General features: G+C 44.1%; 1 protein-coding gene across 2 annotated transcripts in view; it reads left to right on the forward strand.

Moving 5' to 3' along the window:
• The window catches only part of TRPM7 (transient receptor potential cation channel subfamily M member 7), a 2,096,104-nt gene that overhangs the window by 829,931 nt on the left and 1,238,523 nt on the right, over positions 1–27,650 (forward strand). For both annotated transcript variants that reach the window (XM_085644243.1, XM_085644244.1), the window contains exon 15: positions 8,761–8,898. In XM_085644243.1, coding sequence (XP_085500369.1) covers positions 8,761–8,898 — 138 coding nt within the window. The remainder of the gene's footprint in view (positions 1–8,760; positions 8,899–27,650) is intronic.

Below are 27,650 nucleotides of genomic sequence, written 5' to 3' on the forward strand. Positions count from 1 at the left end.
TGGTACACTTTTTCCCGAGAGTGGCACAGATGGGACTGTTGCCCAAGTGTGTCTTTGAAGCACATCTATAACAAACAATGTTTGTTTTCCTATGAAAAGGTTTTGAAAATGTGTTTTTGATTGCTATGGCATTAATCACAGAATCATTTTGTACCAAATTCACAGGAGAAACATTATCATTTGAAATACATTTTGAGATGATGGATCTCTCAATACGTTTAGCCAAGTCTATGACTTCTGAAAGTGTGGGATCTCTATTAAGGATACGCTCTTGTATTTTTTTATGAAAACAACTGTATACAAACTGATCCAGAATGCACATGTCAATTGAAGCACCAGAATTGCAATCTGAAGCCAAATTCCTAAGCACTGAGATAAATTCTTCAACTGTCTCATTTGGATCTTGTTTGCGTTTTATAAAGTTAAATCGTTCTAGCATTACGTTGTATTGTTCCAAAAACTTTTTATTAAGTCTTTGAATCGCGTCTGTGTAAACATTCCAACCATCTCCGTTACCAGGAGAAGGAATAGAGGCTGGTAAATTGTCAAACACTTGTCGACCAGCGCTTCCCAAATAATTGTATAAAATTGCAAGCTTTCGTTTAGGTGAGTTTTCCTCAGCATCAATTGCAATTAAATAGCTTTCAAAACCACATTTTCCAGGATTCCTTCTGTTTACTAGGGACCGGAAGAAAGTGGTTTAGCTGTATGACTCGGAGGTTTGATGCCATGTTAAAGTTAATAAAACAAGTCCAGACTTGCTTGCAAAGTACCTGGTAAAAAGCTTTAAACTTATTTGTAAAATATTTGTTAAAAGAATGGAGATTTAATCATAAAGTACTTGAAAAGTAGATAAATCTTGTAGGTTTAATGAGGTAAAAGTCTCAATTTTTTTTTTTATAAATGAGAAATGAAGGTAATTTTGGTGAAAGAAATACCTTTTTTCCACTTTGTTCTGAATTTGATGAAAGTGGAGAAGTGAATCAAATGAAAAGAACACTTTCCGATATTGCCGATCGTGTTTGCTAAGCGATCGCTCGTTGACAGGAACAGCTGATTTTGAGGTGAATGCGTGATGAAAATTAAGATCAAAGATGCCACCGACGTGGAGTTGTGATGACATCACGTAAAAACTAGAGCTGTAAGGGAAACTCACATGGAGACTGTTTCCAAGATGGAGGAACGTTGCGTGATTACATCATCAAGTGTGATACGTTGGTTGACATACATCATGCCGGTTGACAGGAAATGCCGAAAAATGACCAAATGCTTAAAAATTCAGCAAATAGTGAAGCAGAGGTCAAATCCAGACCGGAGGAAGATGAGGCATGAGAGCAGAAGCTGTACAATCCCTTTCAAGACACCTGATCCGCATTCACAAGCCAGCTAAAAGTCTGTAACGGAGATTAGATGGAGGATAAGGTTTTCTGTGCAAAATTGGTGAAAATACTGCCCAGCTCGTCGCCAAATGTCAAGTGCTGATCTTGATGACAAATCCAGAAAGGAGAAGGCGAATCAGGTAAGTTCAAGTTCAGCTTTTATTCGGTCTTGCAGCATTTCTCAGGAGCACAGCTGTCCTCTTTGAAGCGCAACTGTTAAATGGCTAATTCAATAATTCAATAGTTGGAGCTTCAAGGATGAACAGAACTCTAACAAATGCATCTTCAAACATAAACATAACTGAAGGTGCGCATGAAGGAACTATTACACATTATGTGGAGCGTGACAATGAATGAACATAAAAGAAAGACACAATGTACTAAATATGAGTGAGACATTTAGAATGTGAAAGTAACCCTTTACAAGGGAGCAGTCTTTTGAATTTCAACGACTCTTTGTGGGTAGTAGGCCTTATATCAATGCAATTTAAATACCATACAACGCAGTTTCCCGTGTAGCACCGCCAGGCCGAGCGAGGGGAAATGTGAAGTTTGGTTAGCACCGTGCCCCCTCTGGCTGGTAGGCTGCATTATTGAACAGCGCACGTGACACTGTGGTGACATCCACGACACACCTGCCAGCTACGGAAGGGGATTTTAAACCCAGGTGATGTGCCCCTCTCGGCTGAAAAGAAGCAGGTGTTAAGAGGGGCAGAGGTCCCTGAAGTGACGTGATGTGTAATGCATGCGAAGCCAGAGAGAGTTATTTACGGGTGCTTAAGGCCAGAGTGGGGAACCGTAAGCAGAGCTGGCAAGACAGCTCAACCCAGCCTCTGCCTTTGTCTCCTCACACAAAGTCTCTTTCAGTCCATCCATCCCTTCTCACTCTCTCTCTCCTTCTCTCATCTTCCTCTCTGATCCATTCTCTCTCTTCTCTCATCTCCCTCTCTTATCCATTCTCTCTCTCCTTCTCACTTCTCCCTCTCTGGCCCATTCTCTTTCTACCTCCAGATCTCTTCTCCCTCTCTGATTCTCGATTGAAGAAAAATAAACGTGGTTACGTAATTAGTGCACAGCTCAACTTGGAAAAAAAAGCAGCTAGTCAAAGCAGCGGGTGAATGCTTTATGCATGTGACGCATTACCATTCTGGCGTTGTATAGAATAATAGACCCTCATTGGAATATATCTTGCTGTGTTTTCAAAAGTCACCTCTGGGTTCTACGCCTAGATCAGGCGTCACCCAGTGTCTGACGCTAACAAACAGCACCACAAAGATGCGTAAACAATCATGTAATGGAAGTTTAGGGATACCCTTGCTTTGTTTTCAATTTGCAGTTTCTTGTTACATAGCGCAAACTCAACCTGAAGTTATTGAAGTGCTTTACACGAGCACCAGTTACATTACACAAGTACACATCCATTTTTATTCGGCAGGGTGAGATTAATTGAATTGCCCAGAATCACAGGATGTTGCACCGACGCCGAGACTCGAAACTTACGCGGCATCGCCACATCCTACATCCTCTTCCCCCATTCCCCTAGTCTTGAGATATATATATAGATATAGATATAGATATATATATATGTTACACTAAAATAATAGTAATACGAGGACTAGGCTTATGTTAAAAGTAACATGCTAATGAAAACAATAGAGATGTCAGCAATAATAGCAATTGCCATATGGAACAAGTTGTAACTGTAAAGGTGTTTCTGTTGCGATCACGCCTATATGGATAAGAACACAAACAATTATTTTTATTAATATTATTACTTTTATTACTACTACTGCTACTAACATAAGTCTTTGAGTATATTTAAATTAATTTGCCTTGCGGCACTGAACATCGATGTTGGGGCCCTCAATATAATTTCAAAATATATTTAATATAAAAACACTATTTCCGTGCTCTGGAAATGTATTTAAAATACACGTACATTGACACTGAGAAAAATAGGGACATAAAGGCGAACTACATAGAAGGACAATGAGCGTCAACTTCACAAATACACGGTGCGTGGGACACGTCGGTGTTGATACGAGGACTTCAAGCATTATTACTCATTTTCAGTTAATACCACAAGTGAGCGCTTGTGTGAGTGTCCTGTTCCGGACAGACATCAACTTCTGGGCGGCCGCGGACAGTATTTGAAGGATTGTGACACAGCGTAGAGTTTTGTGAGGGTTTAGCACAACATGTAGTCAATACCACGAGTGAGCGCTCGCGCAAGTGTCCTGTTCCGGACAGACATCAATTTCTCGGCAGCCGCAGGCGATCACAGGGCCGAACGCAGAGGGCTTTGAAAGGGCAGCGGCCGGGAGGCCTTTAGGCGGGATAAACAGAGGTCTCTGTGCAAGAGCTCAGATAGAAAAAGTGAAAGCGCACCATGCGCGTCGTGTCTACCTGCGGTGGGGAAAAACTCATTACGATAGCCGTCTTGCAAATGATCCAGTCTGGGTGGGCGGGGCCTAAAGGAGACGACACTGTCACCAAAAACCCTCACTTTAAATCGGAGACCTGCGTTTACCATAAAGGATGACGCACGCCAATTACAAGCATGGCCGGAGCTTCGACCCCACTTCCAAAAGCAACCCGTCGACAATAGATCTCGCAGAGTGAGCAGCGCATGCGCTGCGACACTAGACGAGACCTAAAAACAATCTGCCAACCCAGGAGAACAGAGCAACGTCCGACCCATCTCTCTGCCCCCATATTCAGCCAAAATGATTAAGAAGGCCATCAACAAACAACTCATTGACCACCGCGAACACCACGACTTACTGGGCCACATCCAGTCCGGTTTCTGGAGCAACCTCAGCACACAAATAGCACTTGTCACAGATGACATTCAAATAATACTGGACTGGCGAGAAACTGCAGCACTCCTCCTACACGACCTCCACGCCGCCTTTGATACAGTCTCCCACCACTGCACACTCACTAGAAGACTGCACGACAGAGGTATCCAAGGATTGGCCCTCAACTGGATAAGCTCCTTCCTCATAGAAAGAACACAGCGAGTCAGACTACCAACCTGCCCATCTTCAGCTAAGGAGCTGATCTGCGAAGTTCCCCAGGGCTCATCGCGAAGCCCAATCCTGTTCAACAACTACACAAGACAGCTCACTAAAATCATCAGGTCACAAGGCATCTCAATTTTATTCTATGCTGATTACACTCCTCTTATCCTTTCTCTGACCAAGAAGTTCACCACCACCAGAACCAACTTCTCCAGCTGCTCTATTAACATAGCAGACTGGATGAGATTTAACTGCCTGAAACTCAACTCTGACAAGACGGACGTGTTGATCGTCTGGAACAAGAGCTCTCTTTGGGCCTCCACCTGTTGGCCATCAGAGCTCGGACCCACACCATCCAACCATGCACGAAACTTGGGAATCATTCTGGATGACACGTTCAGCATGACCGCACAGGTCAAAATCGTCAGCTCTTTGTGCTTCCACGTCCTCAGCATGCCCCACAGGATCTGCAAATGGCTACCCTGGAATACCAGACGCGTCATTGTGCAGGCCTTCATCACAAGCAGATTACACTACGGCAACATAGTATATGCCCGGATCTTCAACCATCTCCTCCACCGACTGCAGACCATCCGCAACGCCACAATGAGACTCATCCTCAACCTGCCACTATGCACCCATATTGCAGCAATCATCAGAGGCCTCCACTGGCACCCTCACAAACACTGCCAATTCAAACCCCTCAAGACAAGACACTACACAATATCCGTCCAACATACCTGAACAGCCTCCTTCACTTCGTCCAACCCACCAGACTCCTACGCTCAATATTTCTGTCTCTTGCACTCACCCCACTTTCGTAAAAGCAGAATGGGAGGTCTAGAATCTCCTACATCACACCCAAGACCTGCAATTTACCTAGAGCAATAGAAGGTAAACATTTTAAAAGGCGGAAAGACTGAGGAACAGAAAGACATAAACACATCCTATAGGGAGAAAGCAGGAACCTGGAGAAGTGAGATGAAGGTGAAAGGGGTGACGAATTAAAAATGAATGAGGTGGATTTAGGAATACACAGCGTTGGAAGTCCGTCCACGCACATTTAATTGCACCAACGTGTGTTTCAGAGCAGAGCTTTGGGCACTGGCCCCATTTAATTTTCAAATTAAATATTGCCTTATACCTATTTTCTGAGTTAGTGGCTACTTGCCTTTAATATTCTAAGTTTGATCTTTTACCTTGGCTTATGATGCTGTGACTTCAGTTTGTCTCAAGGACCATATTGATATATATTGAAGATGTTATTGGTGTCAAATAGTCATATGTAGAGGTATTCATCTTCGACATTGGGGCACTTAATTCTGGGAACTTTAAAGTAGAGTAATTAGTTAGAGAGGCAGTCCTGCAGCCAACTATCACCCAGCCTACTGAAAAATCATTAGGCATTTGAGATGCCATCTGAATATCCTCATACTCTTAGTAGACCAAGACCTTCGCAAGTATCAAGTGTTCTCATTCTTTGAAGAAAAGAGCATTTCATGATTATCTCTTATAAATTGAAATAATCCTTCTAGGAAGGAACACACAGTAATACCACTATCCTCAGTAGATGTTTTGGCTCTGTGGTCATTCTCAACCTGATTAGACACAGCTCCAGATTTAGAGAATCTAGCTCTGTTATCTTTGAAGACGGAGCAAGCATTCTATACTATTTTTCCTTAATTCCTTTTTCAGATTCTTTTAGAATGGCAGCATCTACACACACTGTCTTGCTCTCAGACATCTGAGATGAAGTATGTGTTCTCCAGTGAATGCCTATTTCTTTTTAGAAAAGAAACAAGTACCACTATATTCCATAATTTAAAGAGCAAGAAAATGGACCATCCTCTTAGAAAGTATGCATTACATACTCTGCCATTGAGGTCAGCAAGCTGATATGTCCTTTTGAGAGAATTCCTTCAGTAGCCACCTCTAGATATGCAATGGGAATCCTTAGATACCTCTGTATAACCACAATTGGTCTTGAATGCTAGTCAGTAGATTTGGTGGAATTAGCTGTGGGAATGAAGTACACTTAGTGTCTCTGTGGTAGCAGTTCTGTCTCTAGCCAACTCGTTTGCATTCTGAGGCTCGGCAAAAAAACATTGGGAATTTCTATTTTAGGCAAAACGTTTCTTGATTCTTGAATGCGTTGAGAATATATCATTGCATGTTGCAACAACAGTGTTACATTTTCTGGTTCATTTCGACCTTCTAAAATCTGCTCCTGTCCCATCAACAAGAGGGCATTCTCAATGCAAAATCAGGGAAAGTGTTTTCTTGAGGAAATGTGTTCTTCCCTAGCCTGTTCCACAAGAAGCACTAAAAATGAACAAACTCATTCATAGCATAATCTAAGACTCATCTATTCGAAACATATCCATAAGACTATACACTAGCATTGTCATCTTGTATTCTTCCATCGCTTGATCTTCACCTCTATGTTGCCCTTAAGACGAGTTCCGTGCTTTATGAATATACTTAAGAAATAAATATTGAATAAATGCTCATTTTATTTTCTTCTAAACGTGGTCTCAGGTTTCCATTTAAACTGGAACAAATACATCTATTTTCTTCCAAACACACAACTCCTGAAAAGCTTTTGCATAAGTTGAATAGTAATCATACTTGAAATATTACTTTGAATAAAGGAGTAGTAAACAGCATTTTTTGTTACTAATGCTATTCAAGACACAGGGGTTCACGGTTGTAAATAGGTAACCGCAAATAAAAATTTACTTTCACAAGACTATTAGCAGAATGCACACTATCCGCTACCTGGGAAGCCTGGAGTAGCTACTTTTGTCTTACTGGGTCATACTATTATTACTGATATGTGTCACCAGGTATGTGAAATTCACGTTTTCACTAACCAATACTGTAAGGTAGACCAGCTCACACCTCCCTAAAATGATATGTGGTGCACACCCTAACAGTATCAGTCGGTTCTAGATATCTCTGCTATGCAGATAAAACAAATTCATGAATATAGTGGTGCATCCAAGGGGAAAATAAATTATAAGAAAGTCCAAACCAGTTGTCCAAGTTTTTTTGTTCCTTTATTTTATATTACAAGAACCTTCCGTTTTCGTTGTTCATATCCAAATTGTTTGTTGCAGCCCATGTGTTTCGTTTCACAACAGTCAACTTCTTCAGGGTTGCAATAAAATTCAATACATAAAATACATATACAATAGTCACGTGAAAACATTGTTACACACCTAATTAAACCCCATACCATCTGGTGAGCCTTCTGCCTAAATCCCACATACAAAAATTAAAATCACCATAAAAAGACAAAAAATGAATAAAGCCATCAGCCAGCAACTTGCTGGTACTGATATTTAACCTCAACGTACAGCGAATCCTGGAAACTACTTTAGACTTTAGGCTTTAGACCCAATCACAGCACCAAGACTGCCTTGATTGCAGCAACCGCTGACATCAGCTGACGCATGGCCAAATGCATGGCGCATCGACTCCATTTCTCATGCTTCTCCGACTTTGCGCGGCTCAGAGCTAACACATCACCTATATCCTGTGGATCGTCGATTCATCGCATCTTCTGTGCCTCGTAACTGGAGTTTTGTTGTTTTAGTCTTGATTTGTTCAATAAATTAAGCTCTATTTCTCTAATCAGGTGTGGAATCTTTTTAGATGGTGTTTTCACTGTTTGAAGTGTTGCACAAATACTTTAGACATTGCCTTTTAAGTTAAGTCTGTGCCAACCTACCAGGAGGTGAGCACAGGTTAATTTAGGGTGTGGTTCTGACCTACCCTGACTATTATTAGTAAATTCAACCCCGACCACTGTGGTATGTTTGTTTTAAATCCAGAGTTTGTGCTTCTCCAGAACAAGCACTCTTAAAATAGACTGCCTGTTAGTATGGTTGACATCTGATTCCTACAAATTTTAATCCTCAATGTCTTATGTAACATTTCCTGTAGCCTGATTTACACATTTATGATTCATTGTCTCTGTAAAATTTGTGAGTGATGTAAAGTCCTCTGACACTCTACACTGGTAGCGGTAAAAAACAAATGAAATGCATGCGAGAGAGGGGCTATGTAGAGATCAGGGGCATTATTAGAGGGCATAGTGAGGGAATCAGTGGAGCAGGATGTCAAGGTTGCCAAAAAACATAGTCACACCGGGAGCCACCAGTGCTACAGCACTGAAGACTAAGAGCAAGCTGAGCTCCTAGTTCACCTCCTACAACCAAATACCTATTTCTAAATCAGTCTAGACATCATAGAGGTTTAGCTTTGAATGGACAGCTTAATTTGAGAGGATGGAATAGTAAATGCAGTTTTTTTGCTATATAATTGAAATTATAATTGTACGGTATAATTTTCAGCGATCTGGGCGAAATACGTCAACTGCTAATACGCCTCAGCTGAGGAAAAGCCATGAGTCTTTTGGAAACAGAGCTGATAAAAAGGAAAAGATGAGGCATAATCATTTCATCAAAACTGCGCAGCCTTACAAGCCAAAGGTACCAGACATGCATATTTGTTCAATTTTATGTACATGTTCTTTAAGTGCTTATGTGTATTAATCCACCATTAGGTAATTTATGCTGGTGGAAAATGTGTTTACTTGTCCTATTCCTTTTAGATGAAATTAAGATTATGATCTTTTGTGCAGATATAAGACATCAAAATAGCTTCGGGTAGCACTCAAACAAATCAGAATGGAAATTTCTTACAGGTTTTTGCCTTCTGTGAAGCTCCATACCATTTTGGTTGATATATTCTGTGAAATGTATATTTCCTTTGAGATCTTCATTTAGGAAGTAAATTACTGATCATTTCTCAAACAGTAAATTTCCTTTAATTTAAACAATATAGTTCCATTTCTCACTAAGGTAAACCCCTTTTGTTTTGTTTTTATTTGTTTGTAAGTGTAACACAGCACGTAGTGCAAAACAACAAGGGAAGGGCCAGAGCCACACAAGGCACATGGAAGTAGTTGCAGGTAACATCGATTTGGTGCATAATTATGGGTGCATTATCTAGTGGATACTTCTACCACAGTCAAGGTGAAAATACCTTGAGGCTACTTAATAGGATGCAGGGCAGGACATAGTACTATAGGGCTAACCCTCGATCCGTGTTGTGTGCAGATTTAGATTCTGTATATAGGTTTCCCGATTTATGCCCTTATATAGGTACAATTCACGTTGCCCTTATTTGGACATAGAAATCCAGCCCTTATTTAGACATTGTCCGTACAAACCAAATACAGGCATGGCCACCTACATCCGTCCATCCACGTCACAACAAATTCTTGGGAAAACCAGACCCTTAAGCATTTAGGAATTTCCCTCAGCTTGAATATTGATTTCTCCTAGAACTCATTAAGTATGCATGAACATCTATTCCTTAAGGGTTCATTCATGATGTTCCTCTGCCTGACTTTTACGTCAATACTGCCATTCCTAGACACCTTCAAGGTATAAATATACCAGCACTTGCCCTGGCAAATTGCGGTTCCCGGAGGATTCGATCCAACCCAGACTACGTGGTTCGCCACGGCAAGTTCGGAAGGCGATTGAGTTCCAGCCTGATGCACTGACCTGACGCTGCCATCTGCCTCGCAGACAATCCAGCTCCAGTGCTCTCTGACTCCCCTTGCGGGGGGTTAGACTATCGAGTCCAGAAAAGAGATTCCAACCTCTCTCATTCTAAGGTATGGAGCTGACTAGAACCTAGAGAAACTTTTGGTAACTCTTGGCTAAACTAAAATGTAGCTAGCTATACTTTAGAAATGGCACTTACTTCAAACCTCGTACTGCACTTAGGTTAGGTACACTGGGGTAAAACAATTAAGAAGCATCAGATGAGTATCACATTTTAGATTGTTATTTATGAATGTATTTTGATTAATATGTCATAGCTACAAACCATGCTATTGCAGTGGTATTTTATCTTACTGCTAACCTCGTACATATTGTACTTTGCAGTCTTACAATTGTAGCAATTCACATCTCTTGCATGAGAAATAAGACTGTTCAATAAACCCTTTTATTGACACGCCCGTCTCTCTATTTCTGTGCAACTCTGTAGAAACGCAGCATGCACGATTGACTGAGTGAAACTGTTATCTATTGTTTCCACGATTCTGAGACTGTTCCGGTTCTAAAAAAATCCAAAGTTGTCATGTTTATGCGGTTGTCGGAGACTAATCCCTTCTTGTATATTCGAGAAGTTTCTAGTGACCTCCGAGTTAGCTGGCACAAACAAATAATTAAGTTTAATATACTTAGGCTGTCCAGAATTCGGTTAAAACCGACTCTGCCCGACAGTACCCTACCGGATGAAAATCAGCTGACCCTGTTTAAACCGAGTGTCACTGATTTTCATTGTTATTGCACCTTTTGACCACTTGATGGAGCTAAAGCATTGCAGACCAAACTGCAATTTAGGCCCGAGAAGCAAGCAGCTCGAAACGCGAGTCACCCTCATTAAATCACTATTTACACAACCCTTCATTTGGTGAGGCGTGCCCAACATTTCTTGTGTACTAGTACAGCCCTGTACTTTAACGTGCTGACACCTGCTCATGAGCACTGCAGGCTGAGTCCACTCATCCTCTGGCTGTTCTGTAAGTACATTACTGAGTACATTGTTTCTTCACAGACGTGACAAGCTAATTTTGTCATCAAAACAATACTGCGTCTGTTTCACTACAACAGTGGTAATCCTCAGACAAAGTTGTTTTAAATACAAAACCAGGTGACCGTGTTTACATCAGTCCTGTAGAGTTTTATTTAACGTACGCAATTGAAGAAACAATTAGTGCCTTTGTCTAAGCGGTGTGACTCCCTCTGTTGGGCAGTGGCTATGTGACTGGCTCATCTGTAGGAACATTAGTGGCTCCGCCAGTGCCAGTCATGTGCTCTCAACCTTTGCGTATCTTCCTTAGCTTAAAACGTATTGTTTGCTCTGACTGCACATGGACAAGCCAGTGCAGGCCCAGTGAAGGAATTGTGAAGCTCCTGCCATGATATTTTGTTGTCTTGGCACTTGCTTTCTGATACTCACTATACAAATGCCGATACCCTTATGCAATACAAAAATAGAGGAAACCCAGTTACCGAAGCAGAAGTGTAAGATTGTCTTCATTTTTTGGGAAATTCACATAAACGCGGAGAGGGACTTGGAAATGTGCCACATTTGTATATTTTTAGGCATAAACCTGAAGCCTTTAACCCTATGTGATTTACGGAGCAGGTTTACGGTTCTAAATAATGAACTTGGTTGAACTTTACAAAGGGGGCGTTTTGTGGACTTTAAACTAGGATAAACAAAGAAACAGTGTGCACAAAATCCGGCTGAGTTGGTAGTACTTGACTCACAAAGGTCTGTTATGAGTACTCAACGCCAGTAAATACACGTGGACTTTGTCACTTGGGGGTGTTGTACTCATCGTCGAAGTTTTCGCCGTCATGCTGAATAGAGGCGTTAAGATGACAGCTTACGGCAGTGCAGTTTTCGGTGTCATGTTTTATTCTTTGCGTTATCCCGATACAATCTGTGTACATTATTGTATAATGTGGTGTTTGTATAGCGCTAACCTAGCCGAAAGGCAGCGAGTACTATCAGAGACGCAACTAGAGCCAGATTTCGAGGTGGGCTACAAAACATTTGGTGGGGGGCGGGGGGGTTGACTCTTCCAGCAATATGAAGAGTGTACCTGCAAGGGCTCTAAGAAGGGGTGAAAAACAACAAAGCCTCGTTAGCAAGTGAATGGTCTTTTAAAGACCTGTGAAGTACTCGGTGCGGCTGCAATAAGACGTTCACCAGCCCGGGCTGACACACACGACGAGATGGGGGGAAGTGGAGGGGGGGCTGAGCAGTGCTTTATTTGCTTCCACATCGTACGTCGCTCAGTTCAATAAGGAGCCAGCCCCCTGATGCAGATGGGCTGTATTTATTAAGCAGGCCAGGTGATGAAAAGATAAGAGAGCAGGACACAACTATCCAGTGATTGCCAAGGGCTGTGACAACAAGGCCTGCTAACAGCATGATGAACAATACACATTCAGCATGCCTAAACTAGGGGGCTGTCGCTGCAGGCATGCCATGCTGCCACCCAACTAGAGCTACTTATTTTGAAGCAGACGAAGGCGTGAGATGATATCCGGAAAGGCTTTATAAACATGTGTGCACAACTCCCATGCACACAGTTGTCAGCAGAAGGTGAACAGTGGGTGCTGTGAGACACGCGGGGTCACTCCCATACTGAAGACCGCCCAGCGCACATCCTTGTGTCCGCTACGCACATTCAACCCGCTTTGCATAGATAGGTGCATACAATGGGCAACAATGTGGGAACGGTATTTGTGGCGTCCTTTTAGTTTGCATGTTATGTTTACTGGCCGCTTTTGCTACCACCTAAGAGGTAAAAGGTGCAATATGTAAGCACAGTAGCACACACAATTTGCACTCAGCTCGCAAGCGCTGCCAATACTGTTTTGCGCCTCCTTGTATTCCATCACCAGAGGCAGGCGAGTGGTATGTACATTGGTTAACTTCGGCATGAGAATCCTGTGAGATACGAATTCACACTTGTGAAAGCCGGGGTGGATGTTGTTGCACTATTCCTTCACTATGCTATCATACCAAATATGGCCACTGACTGCAGCGACAAGACAACAGGAACATGTTTCACACAGCTTGAATATCGGGAATCTTCTCCTAGCAGGCACGTGGGAGGAATCACTTTTACCGTGGACTGGAGGGCGGATGGATGGGGGAATAAGAGGTGCTTCACATCCGAGAGGTTAAAAGGAGCCCTGTACTACTAGGGCAGGAGGAAGTAGTGTCACACACAGGACAGAGAAACCACATTCACTGCAGTACCCGCAGCGTGACAGGCAGCCGGTCACCACAGGGTCTGGTGCCACGCGGGAGGGGCTGGAAGGGGAAGGAGCACACATGGGATGCACGAGGGGGCCAGGCACTGCGGATTACACACAGCCAGGCCTCTTGCAGCTAGCAGGCACAGGTCCCCCACCTGCTCCTGGTAACCTCAGGGAGCAGGTACCTAGACACATGCAGTAGCTGGTATCGGGGTGATGATGAACTCGCTGTAGTGCCAATACTGGGGCACAGGCAGTTAGCTTCTGGTACCAGGGTGATGCTGAGCACCGGAAACCACCGGCACAAATTAAGCACTGGGGCTGAAGCCCTTTGAGCTCAATGGGTGTTAAACGCCGGAGTACTATTATAGTGCAAATGTGATTTGCATGCGAGTGAGAGGGGACTGCAAACGGTTTCATAGTTTTTCACAGTGGACTTGAGATGCCGTGTCATTCACAGGTCTTTAAAAAGACCATTTACTTAACGAGGCATTGTTGTTCTTGCACCCCTTCGTAGAGCCCCTGCACCATTTGGGGGCATATTATCAAGACAGGCGATAAAATTATCAGGTTAGACGTCCTTCACATCTAACATGGGCTTCAATTGGAATTCCATAGAGCATATTATCAAGCCCATTATCGCCATTTTAGCTGCAGTTTTCTGCCGCTAAAGCGGCGATAATTTTTTTGCCTGGCTTGATAATATGCCCCTTAGAATCTCGAGTTCCCCGTTTTAAATCCTTACGATAGTTCAGTGGGTTGTTGATAACTGACTGCAAAAGCGCACATTTAACCTGCTGCTCCAAGACTAGTCCCACTTAGAAATCTGTTTATCATCGTTATTGAAATGAATATTGTGGGTGTTAATGGTTTTGCTCAGATGCCAATAAAATGTTATGTTCATTTACTATAAACTCTGGTCCTAACACTTCATACGTGGTTCTGCAACAGGCAGATCTACTGCCCTGTGCATGCCGTCTTTACGCCCACGGTAACCATTTACGTTGCAGTTCAACATCCTGTGATTCTGGGCAAATCACGTAATCTAACAAAAAAGAATGTGCCCTTGTGTAACGCAACTGGTGCTCGTGTGAAGCGCTTCAATACCTTCAGGTCGAGTTAGCACTATATAAATCTCCGAGGGGGAAAAAACAGCAGTGTAAACCAGACTAGCTTCACTCAGAGCCGTGCCATCATGCTACGTGATTTGTGAGGAGTGCCCAAACCCATGAACATGTCACCCAACTCTCACTTTCTTCAAATGACAACACATTGAATCTAAATGAACTATTAGAACTTATTGCCTTGCCTAAAACGCTCAACAAACCCCAGAAATCTCTCATAAATTACACATACCTGGAGAGTCACAAAACCCTTGATTCAAAAAAGGTTCTCTCTGTATCCCGCACTTAAAGAGGTGTGCCTTGCACAGAGCCTCCCTTTTCAGGCACATTTCCGAAAGTGCCAAACGCTCTTTTTGTAGTGTGCAGTACTCCTTCCTCACCCAGTACTGTTTTCAAACACCTCCTAAAACATACTAACTGAGAAACATTTTCGTGTGACTGCAAATTGTTTCACCCAGTGCTTCTTTTCCTCCTGATATTGCACAGCTCTGAAATTGTTTAATTAGTTTCCTCCAATGATACTATCATTATATCATTTTGTACAGCGTCAGAGTACCGGGTGGGTGGAGCTCAAGCAATAGAAAGCACCAGTAAGTACATCAATAAATATCTTAGGCTTGCATACCACATTTAGCATAACGCTGCCCTCCTTGCATTACAGCTGTTACACTTTCCCAGAGATGCGTGGCGACCCAGCAGTGGTAGTGCTAATCACATTGTGTGATGCAAAAAATAGATGGTACAGACGTACCATCAGGACAGATCTAGATGTACTGGAAACATGCAACGCAGTGTCACTTGGAATGCTGCTGCAGAGAGTTCTTACCAAGTTCAACAAAGATTGGAGTGATATTGTTTGTATTCGCAGCGATTCAGCTAAGTATATGAAAAAGTTATGTGATGACCTGTCAAAAGTAACACCTGAGCTGAAGTGTTTCCCTGTAAGAGATCCGTGCCACTTGATAGATGGTACGGTGAAAGCATCTCTACAATCTTCTGAGCTAATGAAGAATGCTATTGAATTTGTAGACCATTCAGGTGCACTGTTTCGTTATGCGCGGGAACTAAAACGCAAATATTTCTCATTTCGTGTTTTGTGTGGCAACAAAGAAAGAGTCATCCCAACTGTGTCATTTAGTCAGTGGTTCTCAGTCCTAGAGGCTGTGAATGCAATATTATCCATGTGGCGACCGTTTATTGAAATTTTGCTCAGTGATGATGCAAAAGGCAAGAAATGTGAGGATCTTCGGGTATATTGATAGTGATGTCAAAAAAAGTACACTATACTGCATTCTTAGATTTTTACAGGAAAACGTGACTGCTGTAGTGGACATAATCAAAAAACTCGAGTCAGAAACACCCTTGTCTATCAAGTTTTCAGCATAATTGGTGTAGATGTCAAATATCTCCTCGAGAGTAGGCTAGGCGACACTTTTAGTGACTTTGGCACTGCAGCATGTTCCCTGTTAGAATGCTTGCCACTTGGTAAGCAGAGAAGTGTTGAGGACCAATTCAGGAAATTTTGTTTTACAATGCATGAGAAATGGCTAGCTCTGATGCATAGAAATGTCCCTTCACCAACCATGGCATTTGAAGTCAACGAAGCCTCACTTTGGTACTCTGCATAAGTGTTAGATCCCTTCCGTAAAGGGGAATTTTCTCCAGACTTTGAAAAGTACAGCTTCATTTTTGACCGCTTTAATACATCTGAGGGCATATGCACCCAGTTCAACTCATATGTTGCAGAACCTGGGCCAGAGAATGTCAACCTTGAGGTGCACCAGTATTGGCATGGAAAGTTACGTCAGTGGCCAGAGTTGGAAAATTGTGTACTGGCTGTTTTGGCGTTGCCAGTCTCAAGTGCCAATGTCGAGAGGGCCTTTTCACAAATAAAAGTGAACATGGGAAGGAAAGAGAGAGCGCAAATGACCAAAGAATCATTGAAGAAATATTGCATGGTGTACTACAATAAATTCGACTTGTAAAAATGTATTTGGACCTCATATACACTGTACATACACTGTCTATATACCATGCATCAATGAAGAAATAAATAAATAATAAAAGCAAAGTGTTCCATAGACACCGGTAAAATACCGTTTCAGTTGTTTTGTATGGCACGAAAATGAGTAACCACTGAAAAACACTGTTTTTTTGAGCCATTGAAATCACTGGAAAACACTGAAAAAACACCACCAGAATTTATAAAAAATAGAAACTGAAAACAGGAAAGCCTAAATATACTCGATAGAGACATACTGACCTTAGTCCTATGTCAAATTTATAGTGTATGTTATTCCAATGCACAGAGCCTATCAGAGATATAGGAACTACACTACATCAGGGCCTGCATCAGTCCTATTAGTGTCCTTGGAGCCATTGACTTTCTACCCTGTGGCTGTCCTGCGCAGCCAAATATGTAACCAATGGGGCCCAAATGACCCTTGGCCTTGATCTCACAAGCATCAACTCCCAGTAGAAATTACGTTGTTCCTGAAAGTAAACTGCATTCTTTATCCATTGTTTAAGCAGGGTTGAGCAGAGTGTCTGCACCAGTGGAATGCAACCCTGTGCTTGGCCAGTAATTTCAGGATTATTGATCTGCTTTTGGATCCCGCCGGGATGTTTTTCACATATTCCAACAAGTCTACCAGGGGTGAGTGCTAAGGAGCATGGTCGGTGATCACCGCAATAGTGTTGAATACCCCCACCCAGAATTGTACAACTGCTGGGCAATCCCTGGCCAGGTGAAGGAAGGTGGCTGTGTGTGTAGTGCATCGTGGGCAGCGGATATAATCCGCCAGTCCCATTCTATGTAGTTGGGCTGGTGTTCTGTAGATTCTATGTAAATATTTCAAGTGAATTAACGCGAGTCTTTAGTTTGGGGAGAGAATTCTGGATTGAGTGCTGCAGTAGCGCCACTGCTCTTAACTTGGCGAGAAATCTGTGTCGGCCACCCATGCAGACCGAGCATTTTGGACACAAATCAGGGCAGCAGCAATCCTCCCTGTAAGGGACAGCATCAACCTTGTCCAGGCTAGCACACGGTCCACCAACCATGCCATGAGTTTACCATAGTTTGCCCTCCCGAGGATATTCTGATTTGAAGGATTGTATTACTAGGGTGAGTGGTAAAATGATGGATTTGAACCAGTTAATGGTTATTCCGACATGTGTATACTTTCCTGGATGACTGGAGAAATATTGATATTGGGGTCCTGAACATATAGTGACATTGTCTGAGTACATAGAAACCAGGATTATTTTGGGGCAATATGAGTGGTGTTGCCAAAATCTGTCTGCTAGAGGCTACATCGCATTAGCAAATAAAAGGGGCGACAGCTGGCAACCCTGTCGGGTCCCCCCCGATATTTGGGAATGGCAGATAGATTGTGCCATTTACGCACAAACGGCCTGTGGGTTGTGAGTAGAACAATTTGATCACGCTCGGGGAGTGTTAGCTAATCCCTACGCAGGACAGGAGTTGGAAAAGACATGCCCATTCCAGGGAATCATGTGCCCTGGTGGCATCAAGCAGAACTGCTGCGATACTAAGCTAACCTTGACGTCATGACTGCTCACTTTCATTAAAGCTCTTCAAGGAACGCAGCCTTGTTAGGTGCTGCATACTTTGAATTCTGCAAATATTTTTAAATGCCTCTTGGTAAACCTCACATATTGTTTGTCATGCCCAGATTACATTTTCATTAATTTAGAGCTCACACAAGTCAGAGTTCTTAAAGAGTGGTGAAGATTATTAAAGTAAACATGATGTCTTTTCACTTAGATTTCCTAATGTGTAATCTTAAAAACTAACTGTAACATAGATTCCCCAGTGAATATATTGCGTACTTAGAGTGTTTGTGGTTTTGGAATGGATTCTCCCTTTAAGAACTATGTATTCCAGGGATTTGTGACACTTTACCATTATTACCTGCTTGTGTTACATATTTCAAATCCTATTTTTTTCCCACCCTCCACGTTATTGATAAGTGGCCATTTTAGAATGTGTTTTGTCTATTTAGACACCTAAGGCACCAGCTTTCCACCAAGACAATCCCCATCAGGCCATGGAACAGGAGGACCATGTACGAGACAGGCAAGACAACCTAAGTGGCAGCGGAGATAAAAAAAACAATCAACCTTGCCCAGCTTGGCATCAGTGAGACCAGATGGGTACAGTCAAGATAGAAAAGACTGGTTACAGGAGGAATGGTGCTATATTCGGGATATGAGCAAGAGAACGCCCCACACACTCGGGGAGTAGCACAGATGCTAATGCCAGCAGCCAACAGAATTCTGATTGGATGGGAGGCCCATGGTCCCACAATGATCACAGCGACTTTCGCTCACCGAAAGAGGATCAACATGAATGTTAAACAGTGCTGCCCACCTACAAATGACAACAACGCAAAGAGGGAAAAGAACAGTTTTACAACAGACTCCAGACCATCCTGGAGAAATGCCTTAAAGACATCACCTTAACAATGGGGGACCTCAATGCCATGATTGGACGCAACAACACTAGGTACCAACAAGTCATGGGCATCAATGGCCTTGGCAACATGAACAGGAATGGTGAAAGGCTCACAGATCTCTGTGCCCTGAACAGTCTGGTGATATGTGGTAGAACACCCAAAAGAATACACAAGGAACGTGGGTGTCAACAGACCATTCGACAGAGAATCAGATTGACCATCTATGCATTGCCAAAATGTTCAGGAGGTCCCTGCAGGATTTGAGAGGGATAAGAAGAGTGGACATTATGTCAGACCATCACCTTGTCGAGGCCAGCCTAGAGCTGAAGAAACCATGGATGGAACCGGCAAACCAGCATCAGCGATATAACATCACCCTACTGAAAGATGCACAGAAATAGATTGAATACTCAGTCACCCCCAGTAACAAGGTTCAAGTCCTGCAAGAACTAGAGGACAACAGAGACCCAGTAAAAAGTCAATGTCAGAAGATCAAAGAAACTGTGACATCAGCCTGCCAGGAGGTACTAGGTCTCAAGAAGCACGCATAAATAATTGAGCTCAACTGAGACTATCCACAAACACCAAGAGAAAGCTGCTGTCAACACCAACCGATCAAGAGCAGAAAAAGCGAAAACTCAAGGGGAGTACACTAAAAACCAACAAGGAAGCAAAGAGAAACTTAAGAGCATACAAGCGAATATTCATCGATGTCTTGTCACAGAAGCCCAGTAGGCAGCAAGCCTGGAAACTCGAATGAACTCTACGACATAAGGAAACTCTCTGTCAGATACAGCAAGCCAGAAAGACCTGGTATAGACAAAGTTGGGAAGACAATCATGAATAACGAAGGCCAACAACGAAGATGGGTGGTGCTTTGAAAAACTGCAGAACCAGCCCTTGCTGCAGTCTCCACCAGACGTTTCATCCAGCTGAAAAAGACTTGCCAAATCAACTGCAGTAGACCAGCCAAGGAAGAAATACAGCAAGCCATCAAACATGTGAGAAAATGGGAAGGCAGCAGGACCTGACAAAATTTCTGCAGAGGAACTGAAGGCAGACATTGAAAAATGAGTATCCATGTTCTACCCCATGTTTGGAAACCTCTGGAAAGAAGAAAGGTGCAATCAGACTGGAAGGAGGGATATCCCCTCAAGAGCCCCAAGAAAGGTGACCTGAGTAACTACACAAACTGCAGACTTAATGCTGCAAACCAATATCATGCTTTTTAACTTCAATGTAAAATCAGACCTGTATGGAGCAGAATCTTGGAGGACAACAGCGACCACCACCACTAGACACCTGCCTGAGAAAAATCCTCCAAATCCGCTGACCAAAAACCATCAGCAACAACTACCTATGCCTGCAGACTTTCCAAGCGCTGTCTTTAATTTTCACTTTTAGGCTATTTAAAAATAAACTGAGTTGCCCTTCCCACAGCCATCTCTTGGCCGTAATGGCAGCACAATTCATACCCTCCTTGGCATATGGCTTGGAAGTATTGCGTGGTAGGGAGATAGATATTCTAAACCAGTTACAATCAAATGCGTATTAGCAGTGTTTTACCTACTTAAGGCAAACCCTCCATCTCAGGTGTGTCTGGAATTTGGTCTTAAAAATCAAAAATTTGAAAGCAGGTACACCTTTTTTAAACTGTGCTGGAGACTTTGTGCCTCAGAGAGGAGGTCCCTTAATAACTTATGCTCTAGTGAGATCGAGGCACAAATGGGAGAAAAAACAAGTTAATTAATGGGGAGATTACCTAGGTGAAGTATTTAGCACAATTAGACTTACAGAAAGCATGGAAAAGTAGGATAGAACAAACAGCCTTCTGCCAGATAACCAATTCCTCATAAAAAAGTTGTCATATATACATGATAAAAATACCTTTTGTAATGTGGTGGCATGCTTGCTCAGTGATAAATTCTTACTATAACCTCAGGCCACACGCATTCATCGCGGCACATTTACCCCTGGACTTCAGACAAAGTTTCATGCTTTATTGTTTTGGGCACTTCGATTCCAGCGACCTGCTAGTGACCTGGTAGAGCAGGCCACCAGACTAAAATTGTTGTTTATGTGGATACAAACTGGAGTCCGTGTCTTCTCATGTGTACGTATCCAACAGTTATGGTCCATCCATCAGACAATGGATGAGTTCACCGAGAACAGAATGGCTCCAACACCACAAGAGTCTTTTGGCTCGGGTGCAGATCTTTAACTCTGTTCATTGGGATATTCACTGGTGGGAGGATCCCATAAAGTGTTTGGTGGGCCGTTTTTCAGTTTGCCTCAGGCTCAAGCTTTAGTGTTCACAGACTCCTCCTTGCTGGGCTGCGATGTCCATCTAGGCATCATGATGGTACTGGGTCTTTGGTCTACGCCTGAGCAACACATGCACATAAATGTCTGATCTGCGTGAGGTCTGTCTTGCCTTCCATGTGAGGGAGCACCAAAGTTCCTGCTATAACAGACAAGGCGGTGTGTTGGTTTGCTGGTGCTAAGCTGGGATCCTATGGAAGATGGGGTAGCGGTTCACCTAGCGACTCCCTCAATGTAAGAGCAGGTGTTTTTTTGCTCTCATTAGAAGACCAAAAAGGGGAGCTGCACCCCAGAGTGAGGGAGCAAATGTCTTTTCCATTTCTGAATCTCTTTGGCACAGCTCAGAACAGATAGTGTCCTCAGTTCTGTGCCATACACTTCCCTCTGGCTCCCTTGGGATGATTTGGCTGATTCGGTGTTGAGGCCTGCTGGACGAGTTTTCGCCGATCCCACTTCATCAGGAGCACTGTGTATAGCTCATTGTGATTGTCAGAGCACTCTGCTGCCTCCTCATCCCCCTGCAGAGTGGACCGGCTCTCGCAGCAGAATGTTCGGTTTCTGCACTCCACTCCCTAAACACAGTTTCTGCATGTATGGGGGTTGATTTGTGGCAGTTAAAAGTGTCATTTTGCCTTCCAAAGGACGATACATTTATCATCTTGATGGTGAATGGAAAAAGTATGCTCAATTCTGCGAGTTGGAACGCATAGACCCTCTTTAAATATCGCCTTTCAGACTTCGTTTGATTGATTATTCTTTGCCCAACAGTGTCTGACGTTAGCCACAATTAAGGGTGCCTGTTGGCACCGTGTGCTTTCATATGTCTTCCTGATAAATCTTTCCTCTTTATTTCACCACTATTGGTGTGATTTCTCAAAGGTTTGCTTTACCTATTTCCTCCCATTTTGTTTGCTACTCAGTGGGATTTTAATTTCATTTTGATTTTCTTCATGGCATCCCAATTCAAGCAGATACACTGTTTGTTTCAAGTCCTTACCTTGAAGGCAGTGTTATTGGTGTCCTTAACTCAAGCTTTATTGCCTATCCGTTCATCCATTTTTCAGTTTTCTAGCAGGCTAAATTGATTTCTCGCTATTGCCCATCCTTCATACCCAAGGTGGTTTCTTCATTCCATGTGGCCAATGTATTTTATTCTGCCATCTTCCCTCCTCAACATCCAACCATTTTGCGGGTGACTGATGTTCTCCTGCTCTAATGACAGAGTACAAGTTCAAACCAATGGATCTTTTTCAGTCACACTCGAGTATTCTCAAGTTGTATACCACCCCACCTAATATACCACCATCCCCAAACAGCATTATTTCAGAGCATCTCAGGCACCTGTTGGAGGAAATACACGCCCTTTTTCAAAATATAGTTATAACGCATCAAAAAGGGTTGCGAGTGTACTCATTGAGACCCATATACATACTCTACCTCAGCTCATTTAACTGCTATATCATATTTGAATTACATCTTTCCAAGATACCGTTCTTCTTTAACAATGGAACTACATGGCAACCCACTATCCAAAGGATGCATATTTTCTCATCCCCATTCATCCCGCCAATACTAAGGCTTGTGGTAAGTGGAGTTCATCACTGATTCAGTCATATCCTTCTGGGTGGTACTGTCCCCTTGGGTGCTCACCAAGTGTGAAAGCTTTGGCAGCACATCTCCAGTGGAGCCACGTCATTTGTTCCTATACTTGGACAACTAGTAAATGGAACCATTCTGACACAATGCCTCGCACACGTTCAGCAGGCAATTTACTCTCTCAGGGTTCACCGTCGATGTGGGGAAAAAAATCACATCTTTGCCCCTTTAAGAGGGCGCCTTAGTATATAGTGCCCACGTATTTAAGTGAAGCACCTTGAACTAATCCAGGTAACCCTTATGGTGGTTTTAGTGGTCTTTGATAACCTTTTGACAGCTCTCAAATTGCTAGCTGTGGAGAGCAGCCTTGAGGCTTATCTTGAAGGAGTGTTAAGCAGCTTGTTTTACCAGTCCTAATCATGTAGTGTAGGTTAAATGAAAAAGAACCACACAGTGTGTATACAAAATGTCTATTTATTACTCAACACTCACTAACACATTGGTATATCTCCTACCCAGAGATATCAACAAAAAATACACAATTTTTTTTAATTGCAGTAAGGTAAGCATCACAAAATACAGTGGTCTCCAAGGGGTAGACCAAACCATATATTAAGAGAATGGAATGAAAACTGTAACTGAAGTCGGTACTTGGACCAGGAGACTCAGAGGACGAGTGGATACAAGGAACAACCCAAGATAAGTACCCAGGAACCCCATGGAGATTGTGTGCAGAGTGGAAACACAGCCTGGTGTCCAATAGAAGTCAACAGGCAAATTGCGGTTGCAGTTTTGAAGAAGGACAATTCCCAGTGGACCCTGATGAAACCCAGTAAAAGACAGAAGATTGGAGAGTCACACCACCCGTGGATACCCCAGGAACAAGGATACCTACACCAGGGAAAGACTGGTGCAAAGATGCGTAGTGACGTCTGTAACCACCATAGACCACAATGGAGGACTTCAGGAGAGATGCCACTGGGGAAGACTGTGCAGGAGACCTATGGAATCCAAGGGAGGATTCTTGAAGTGAAGAACCTGTAACCAGAGGGGAACAGTGTCTATGCCACTGAGAGGTGACCAGGAGGCGCAGAAGAGCAATGCCCACTGATGACTGACGTTTCAAGGGAGTTGACGGTGACCATGTTGCTGCAGCTATGAGAACCAGGTGACACTGAGGAAGACTAGGAGCTGTGCACAAGCTGTCTCACGTCGGAAGTCGAGAACCAGGGGGTCGGTTTCCAGCGGAAGCCCCAACAAGCTTGGGCAGCAGCAACAGGCGTGCAAAGCGAAGGATGAATAACGTTGGCACCAGCAAGGTCTAAGGGACTCACCACAAGCAGGAGAGTCAGAGCAGTCCCCGAACAAGCACGAGAACCCACTGGAGCAGAAGACCCTCAGGAAGACCCACAGGCTTAAGACATAGGAGTTGCAAGAGGACCTTTAGCAGCTCACTGAGAAGATAGGCCCATGTTGCAGAGGATGTAGTGAGGACACTGTACTTGGCAGAAAGAGATTCTGGAGGCTGGAGCTTTTTGTAGCTCTAAGATCTCTGGAGTGCAGACTCAACAAGCCTTGGCAACAGCAAGTCAACACAGTGCACAGGGGTTCAGGCTCATCGGTTTTGACAAAGGATACTGCCCTCAAAATTGCATAGAGGACTAGTCCGGCCTCGAGGGAGTTGCGGAACCACCACCTGTGTTGCTGTGCCTTTCGAAGTCCATGGGACGTCAGAAGTAGCATATCGATCAGCTTTGTTATGGTGCCTTCAGATGCTGGAGATGGACTCCTTCACTCCAAGGGAGATTACTTTGGGTGTCCTTGATGCCCACAGAGCTGTTGAAGATCCTGGAAGAAGCACAGACACAGACAACGAAGAAGACTTGCAGAACAGTGAGACTAGGAGCAGCAGGAGTCTTTCGTGATGCAGTCTAGGTTCCATTCAAAGCCCAAATGTCCAGATGGTTGAAAGATGTGGTTTCAGGCTTGAGTCTTGTCCCACGACGAATCTGAAGAGCCACCCACAGGTAAGCCCTCAAGTACCCTAGGGAAAGGGTTGAAACGACTCCTGGGTCTCTCCCAGAGGAGGGGCTGGACAGAGGGGAGGATACTCCCATGTCTTTTGTCTAGTTTCTCTACAGAGCTGGAGCCAAGGGCTCCCATAACTGGTTTCAACTGGAGTATGCAAGAAGGGCACCAAATGTGCCCTTCAAAGCAGTCTTGTAGTGCTGGCAAATTCCTCCACTGCAGCCCAATACACTAAGTCCTGTCTGGGAGGTTGTCACACCTCCCTGTGACAGGAAATCATTGTTTTACCTTCCCCTGCTTGAGCTCAGCTCAGCAACAGGAGGTCGGAATCGTGACTGGGGTCGGCAGCAGCCCTATCTTGCTGGCAGACCCTGGGTGTCTTTTTTAGGGAGTACTGGGTGCTACCCGAAGGAGCCCCGAGCACATGGGATCATACCTCCAACACCAGTAACGGTGTGGGGGTATGATTCCAACATGTTTGATACCAAATATGCGCAAGTTCAGCACAACCACTACATAGTTAGCCATCGCATAATGACTGATGGTCACTATATGTATAAAAATAGCTGGCCACATTTTCAAAGCCTGGAGATTCAACAGGGTTTGTAGAGGTGTCCGGATCATGCTGGGGCACCCTCACACTCGTAACAAGGCACCCTGCCATCAGGACTGAAAGGCCTGCCATGGGGGGTGACCTAGGTGTTAAGTGTAGCGACCTCAGATATAAGCACACATATCTGTTGTGAGGGGTGCAAGCACCAACTCACACAGGCTGCAATGACAAGCCTGTAGTCACAGTTTAAGTGGTCACTCGTGTGGCACAATACATGCTGTAACCCATGGGAGACTCCTGGTGTAACTATGCCCTGGGTACCTTAGTACCATATACTAGGGACTTACAAGGGTACACCAGTAGACAATTGTAGAGGTACAGAGGTACTTACCATGGTCCATTTAGGGAGGAAGCACGGTGACTGGAGTCCTGAGTAGCAGGATCCCAGTCAGACAAGTCAGAAACAACATAAAGTAAAACGTTGGGATAACCATGAAAGCAGATCCTACTTTCCTACAGCCATGGACATAGAAAAGCGTTCCTGGGAGCCATACACAATGAAGTGTCAGGCAAAGGCTGTTGCTGTCTAGAGTGACTGCTTTTCCTTTACCAGATGTTGCATCCTTTGACAGTGAGAATGATCATGAAAACTGATTGAAATGCCAGATTACACATGCCTCCACTTTAAGTGACTGGGGGTTGGAAGTATCCAGTTTTGGTAGTCCAATGTTCACCACAAGCAGCAGTGGTGTAAATCAAAGGCCTTCTCACTGGGCAGGTTGTTTCGTGATCTACATCCCCCAAGCGAACATCAATATAGGTGCCTCCCTTATTTGATTGGTAGATCACATGCTAGGCTTCATGATAAAGGGTCAGTGGTCCCCATAACAATGTATCGTTCAGATCAGTGTGTTGGAATTCATGGCTGTTCAGCTAGCTCTTCTGGCTTTTCTGGTGAACGCTCTCCACAAAGTGGTTCTCATTTGCAAGGTCAATATGATGGCAATATATTACATAAAGAAACCAGGGAGAATGCACTCACCACAAATGTCAATCAATCAAGCGTTTGTTAAGCGCGACTACTGACCCGTAAGGGTCTCAAGGGGTTGGGAGGGGGGGTGGGGGGGTGCAGTTTCCAGTCCATCAAGGTGGTGGTCTGTTTCGAAGAGCCAGGTCTTGAGGTCTCTGGCGAAGATGGGGAGCGATGTCTTTCTGAGGTGGAGCGGAAGGGCGTTCCAGGCCCCGGGCGTGAGGAAGGAGAAGGAGCGGCTCCCCGATCTGGTTTTTCTGGTGTGTGGGACCACGGCGTAGGAGAGCTGGGCTGATCGCAGGGTCCTTTGTGATGCGTGGAATTGGAGTCTGCTGTTCATGTATGCTGGTCCGGTGTCGTGGAAGGCCTTGTGTACGTGGGTGAGCATCTTGAAGGTGACTCTTGCCTCGATGGGGAGCCAGTGGAGTGTGCGCAGGTGCTGGGAGATGTGACAGTGTTTTTGCAGGCTGAGGACCAGTCTTGCGGCGGCGTTCTGGATGTTCTGTAGCTTGCGGGCGAGGTTTTTGTTTATTCCAGCGTAGAGTGCGTTGCTGTAGTCGAGTCTGCTGGTGACCAGGGCGTGAGTGACGGTCTTTCTGTGTTCAAGGGGGTTCCATTTGAAGGTCTTACGTAGGAGGCGGAGGGTGTGGAAGCAGGAGGACGAGACAGAGTTGATCTGGCGGTCCATTTTGAGATTGGAGTCCAAGATGATTTCCAGGTTGTATGCGTGGTCCTTGGGGGTAGGTGGGTTTCCGAGGGCGGCTGGGGCCACCAGGTGTCGTTCCAGGCGTCTGGGTTTGGGCGCATGATGAGTACCTCCGTCTTTTTGGTGTTTAGTTGTAGGCAGCTGATTTACATCCATTTGGCGACAGCTTCTATACTGTTTTGAAAGTTGTGTCTGGTGGTGTTGGATTCGTTGGATAGGGATAGGATGAGTTGGGTGTCGTCTGCGTATGACGCAATGTTGAGTCCGTAGGTTCTGACGATGGGGGCGAGCGGAGCCATGTAGACGTTGAAGAGCGTTAGACTGAGGGAGGACTCCTGAGGGACTCTGCAGGTGGTTGGTGTAGGGTCCGAGAGGAAAGGGGGGAGTCTGTCCCGCTGCGTTCTGCTGGAGAGGAAGGAGCTGATCCAGTCGAGGGCTTTGTCCTGGATCCCTGCGTCGTGAAGTCTGCGTCTTAGGGTGCTGTGGGAGACTGTGTGGAATGCCGCTGAGAAGCCGAGGAGAATGAGGGCTGCTGTTTCTACTT

The sequence above is a fragment of the Triturus cristatus genome, chromosome 3_1 (assembly GCF_964204655.1).
Source record: "Triturus cristatus chromosome 3_1, aTriCri1.1, whole genome shotgun sequence".
NCBI classification, from domain to species: domain Eukaryota; kingdom Metazoa; phylum Chordata; class Amphibia; order Caudata; family Salamandridae; genus Triturus; species Triturus cristatus.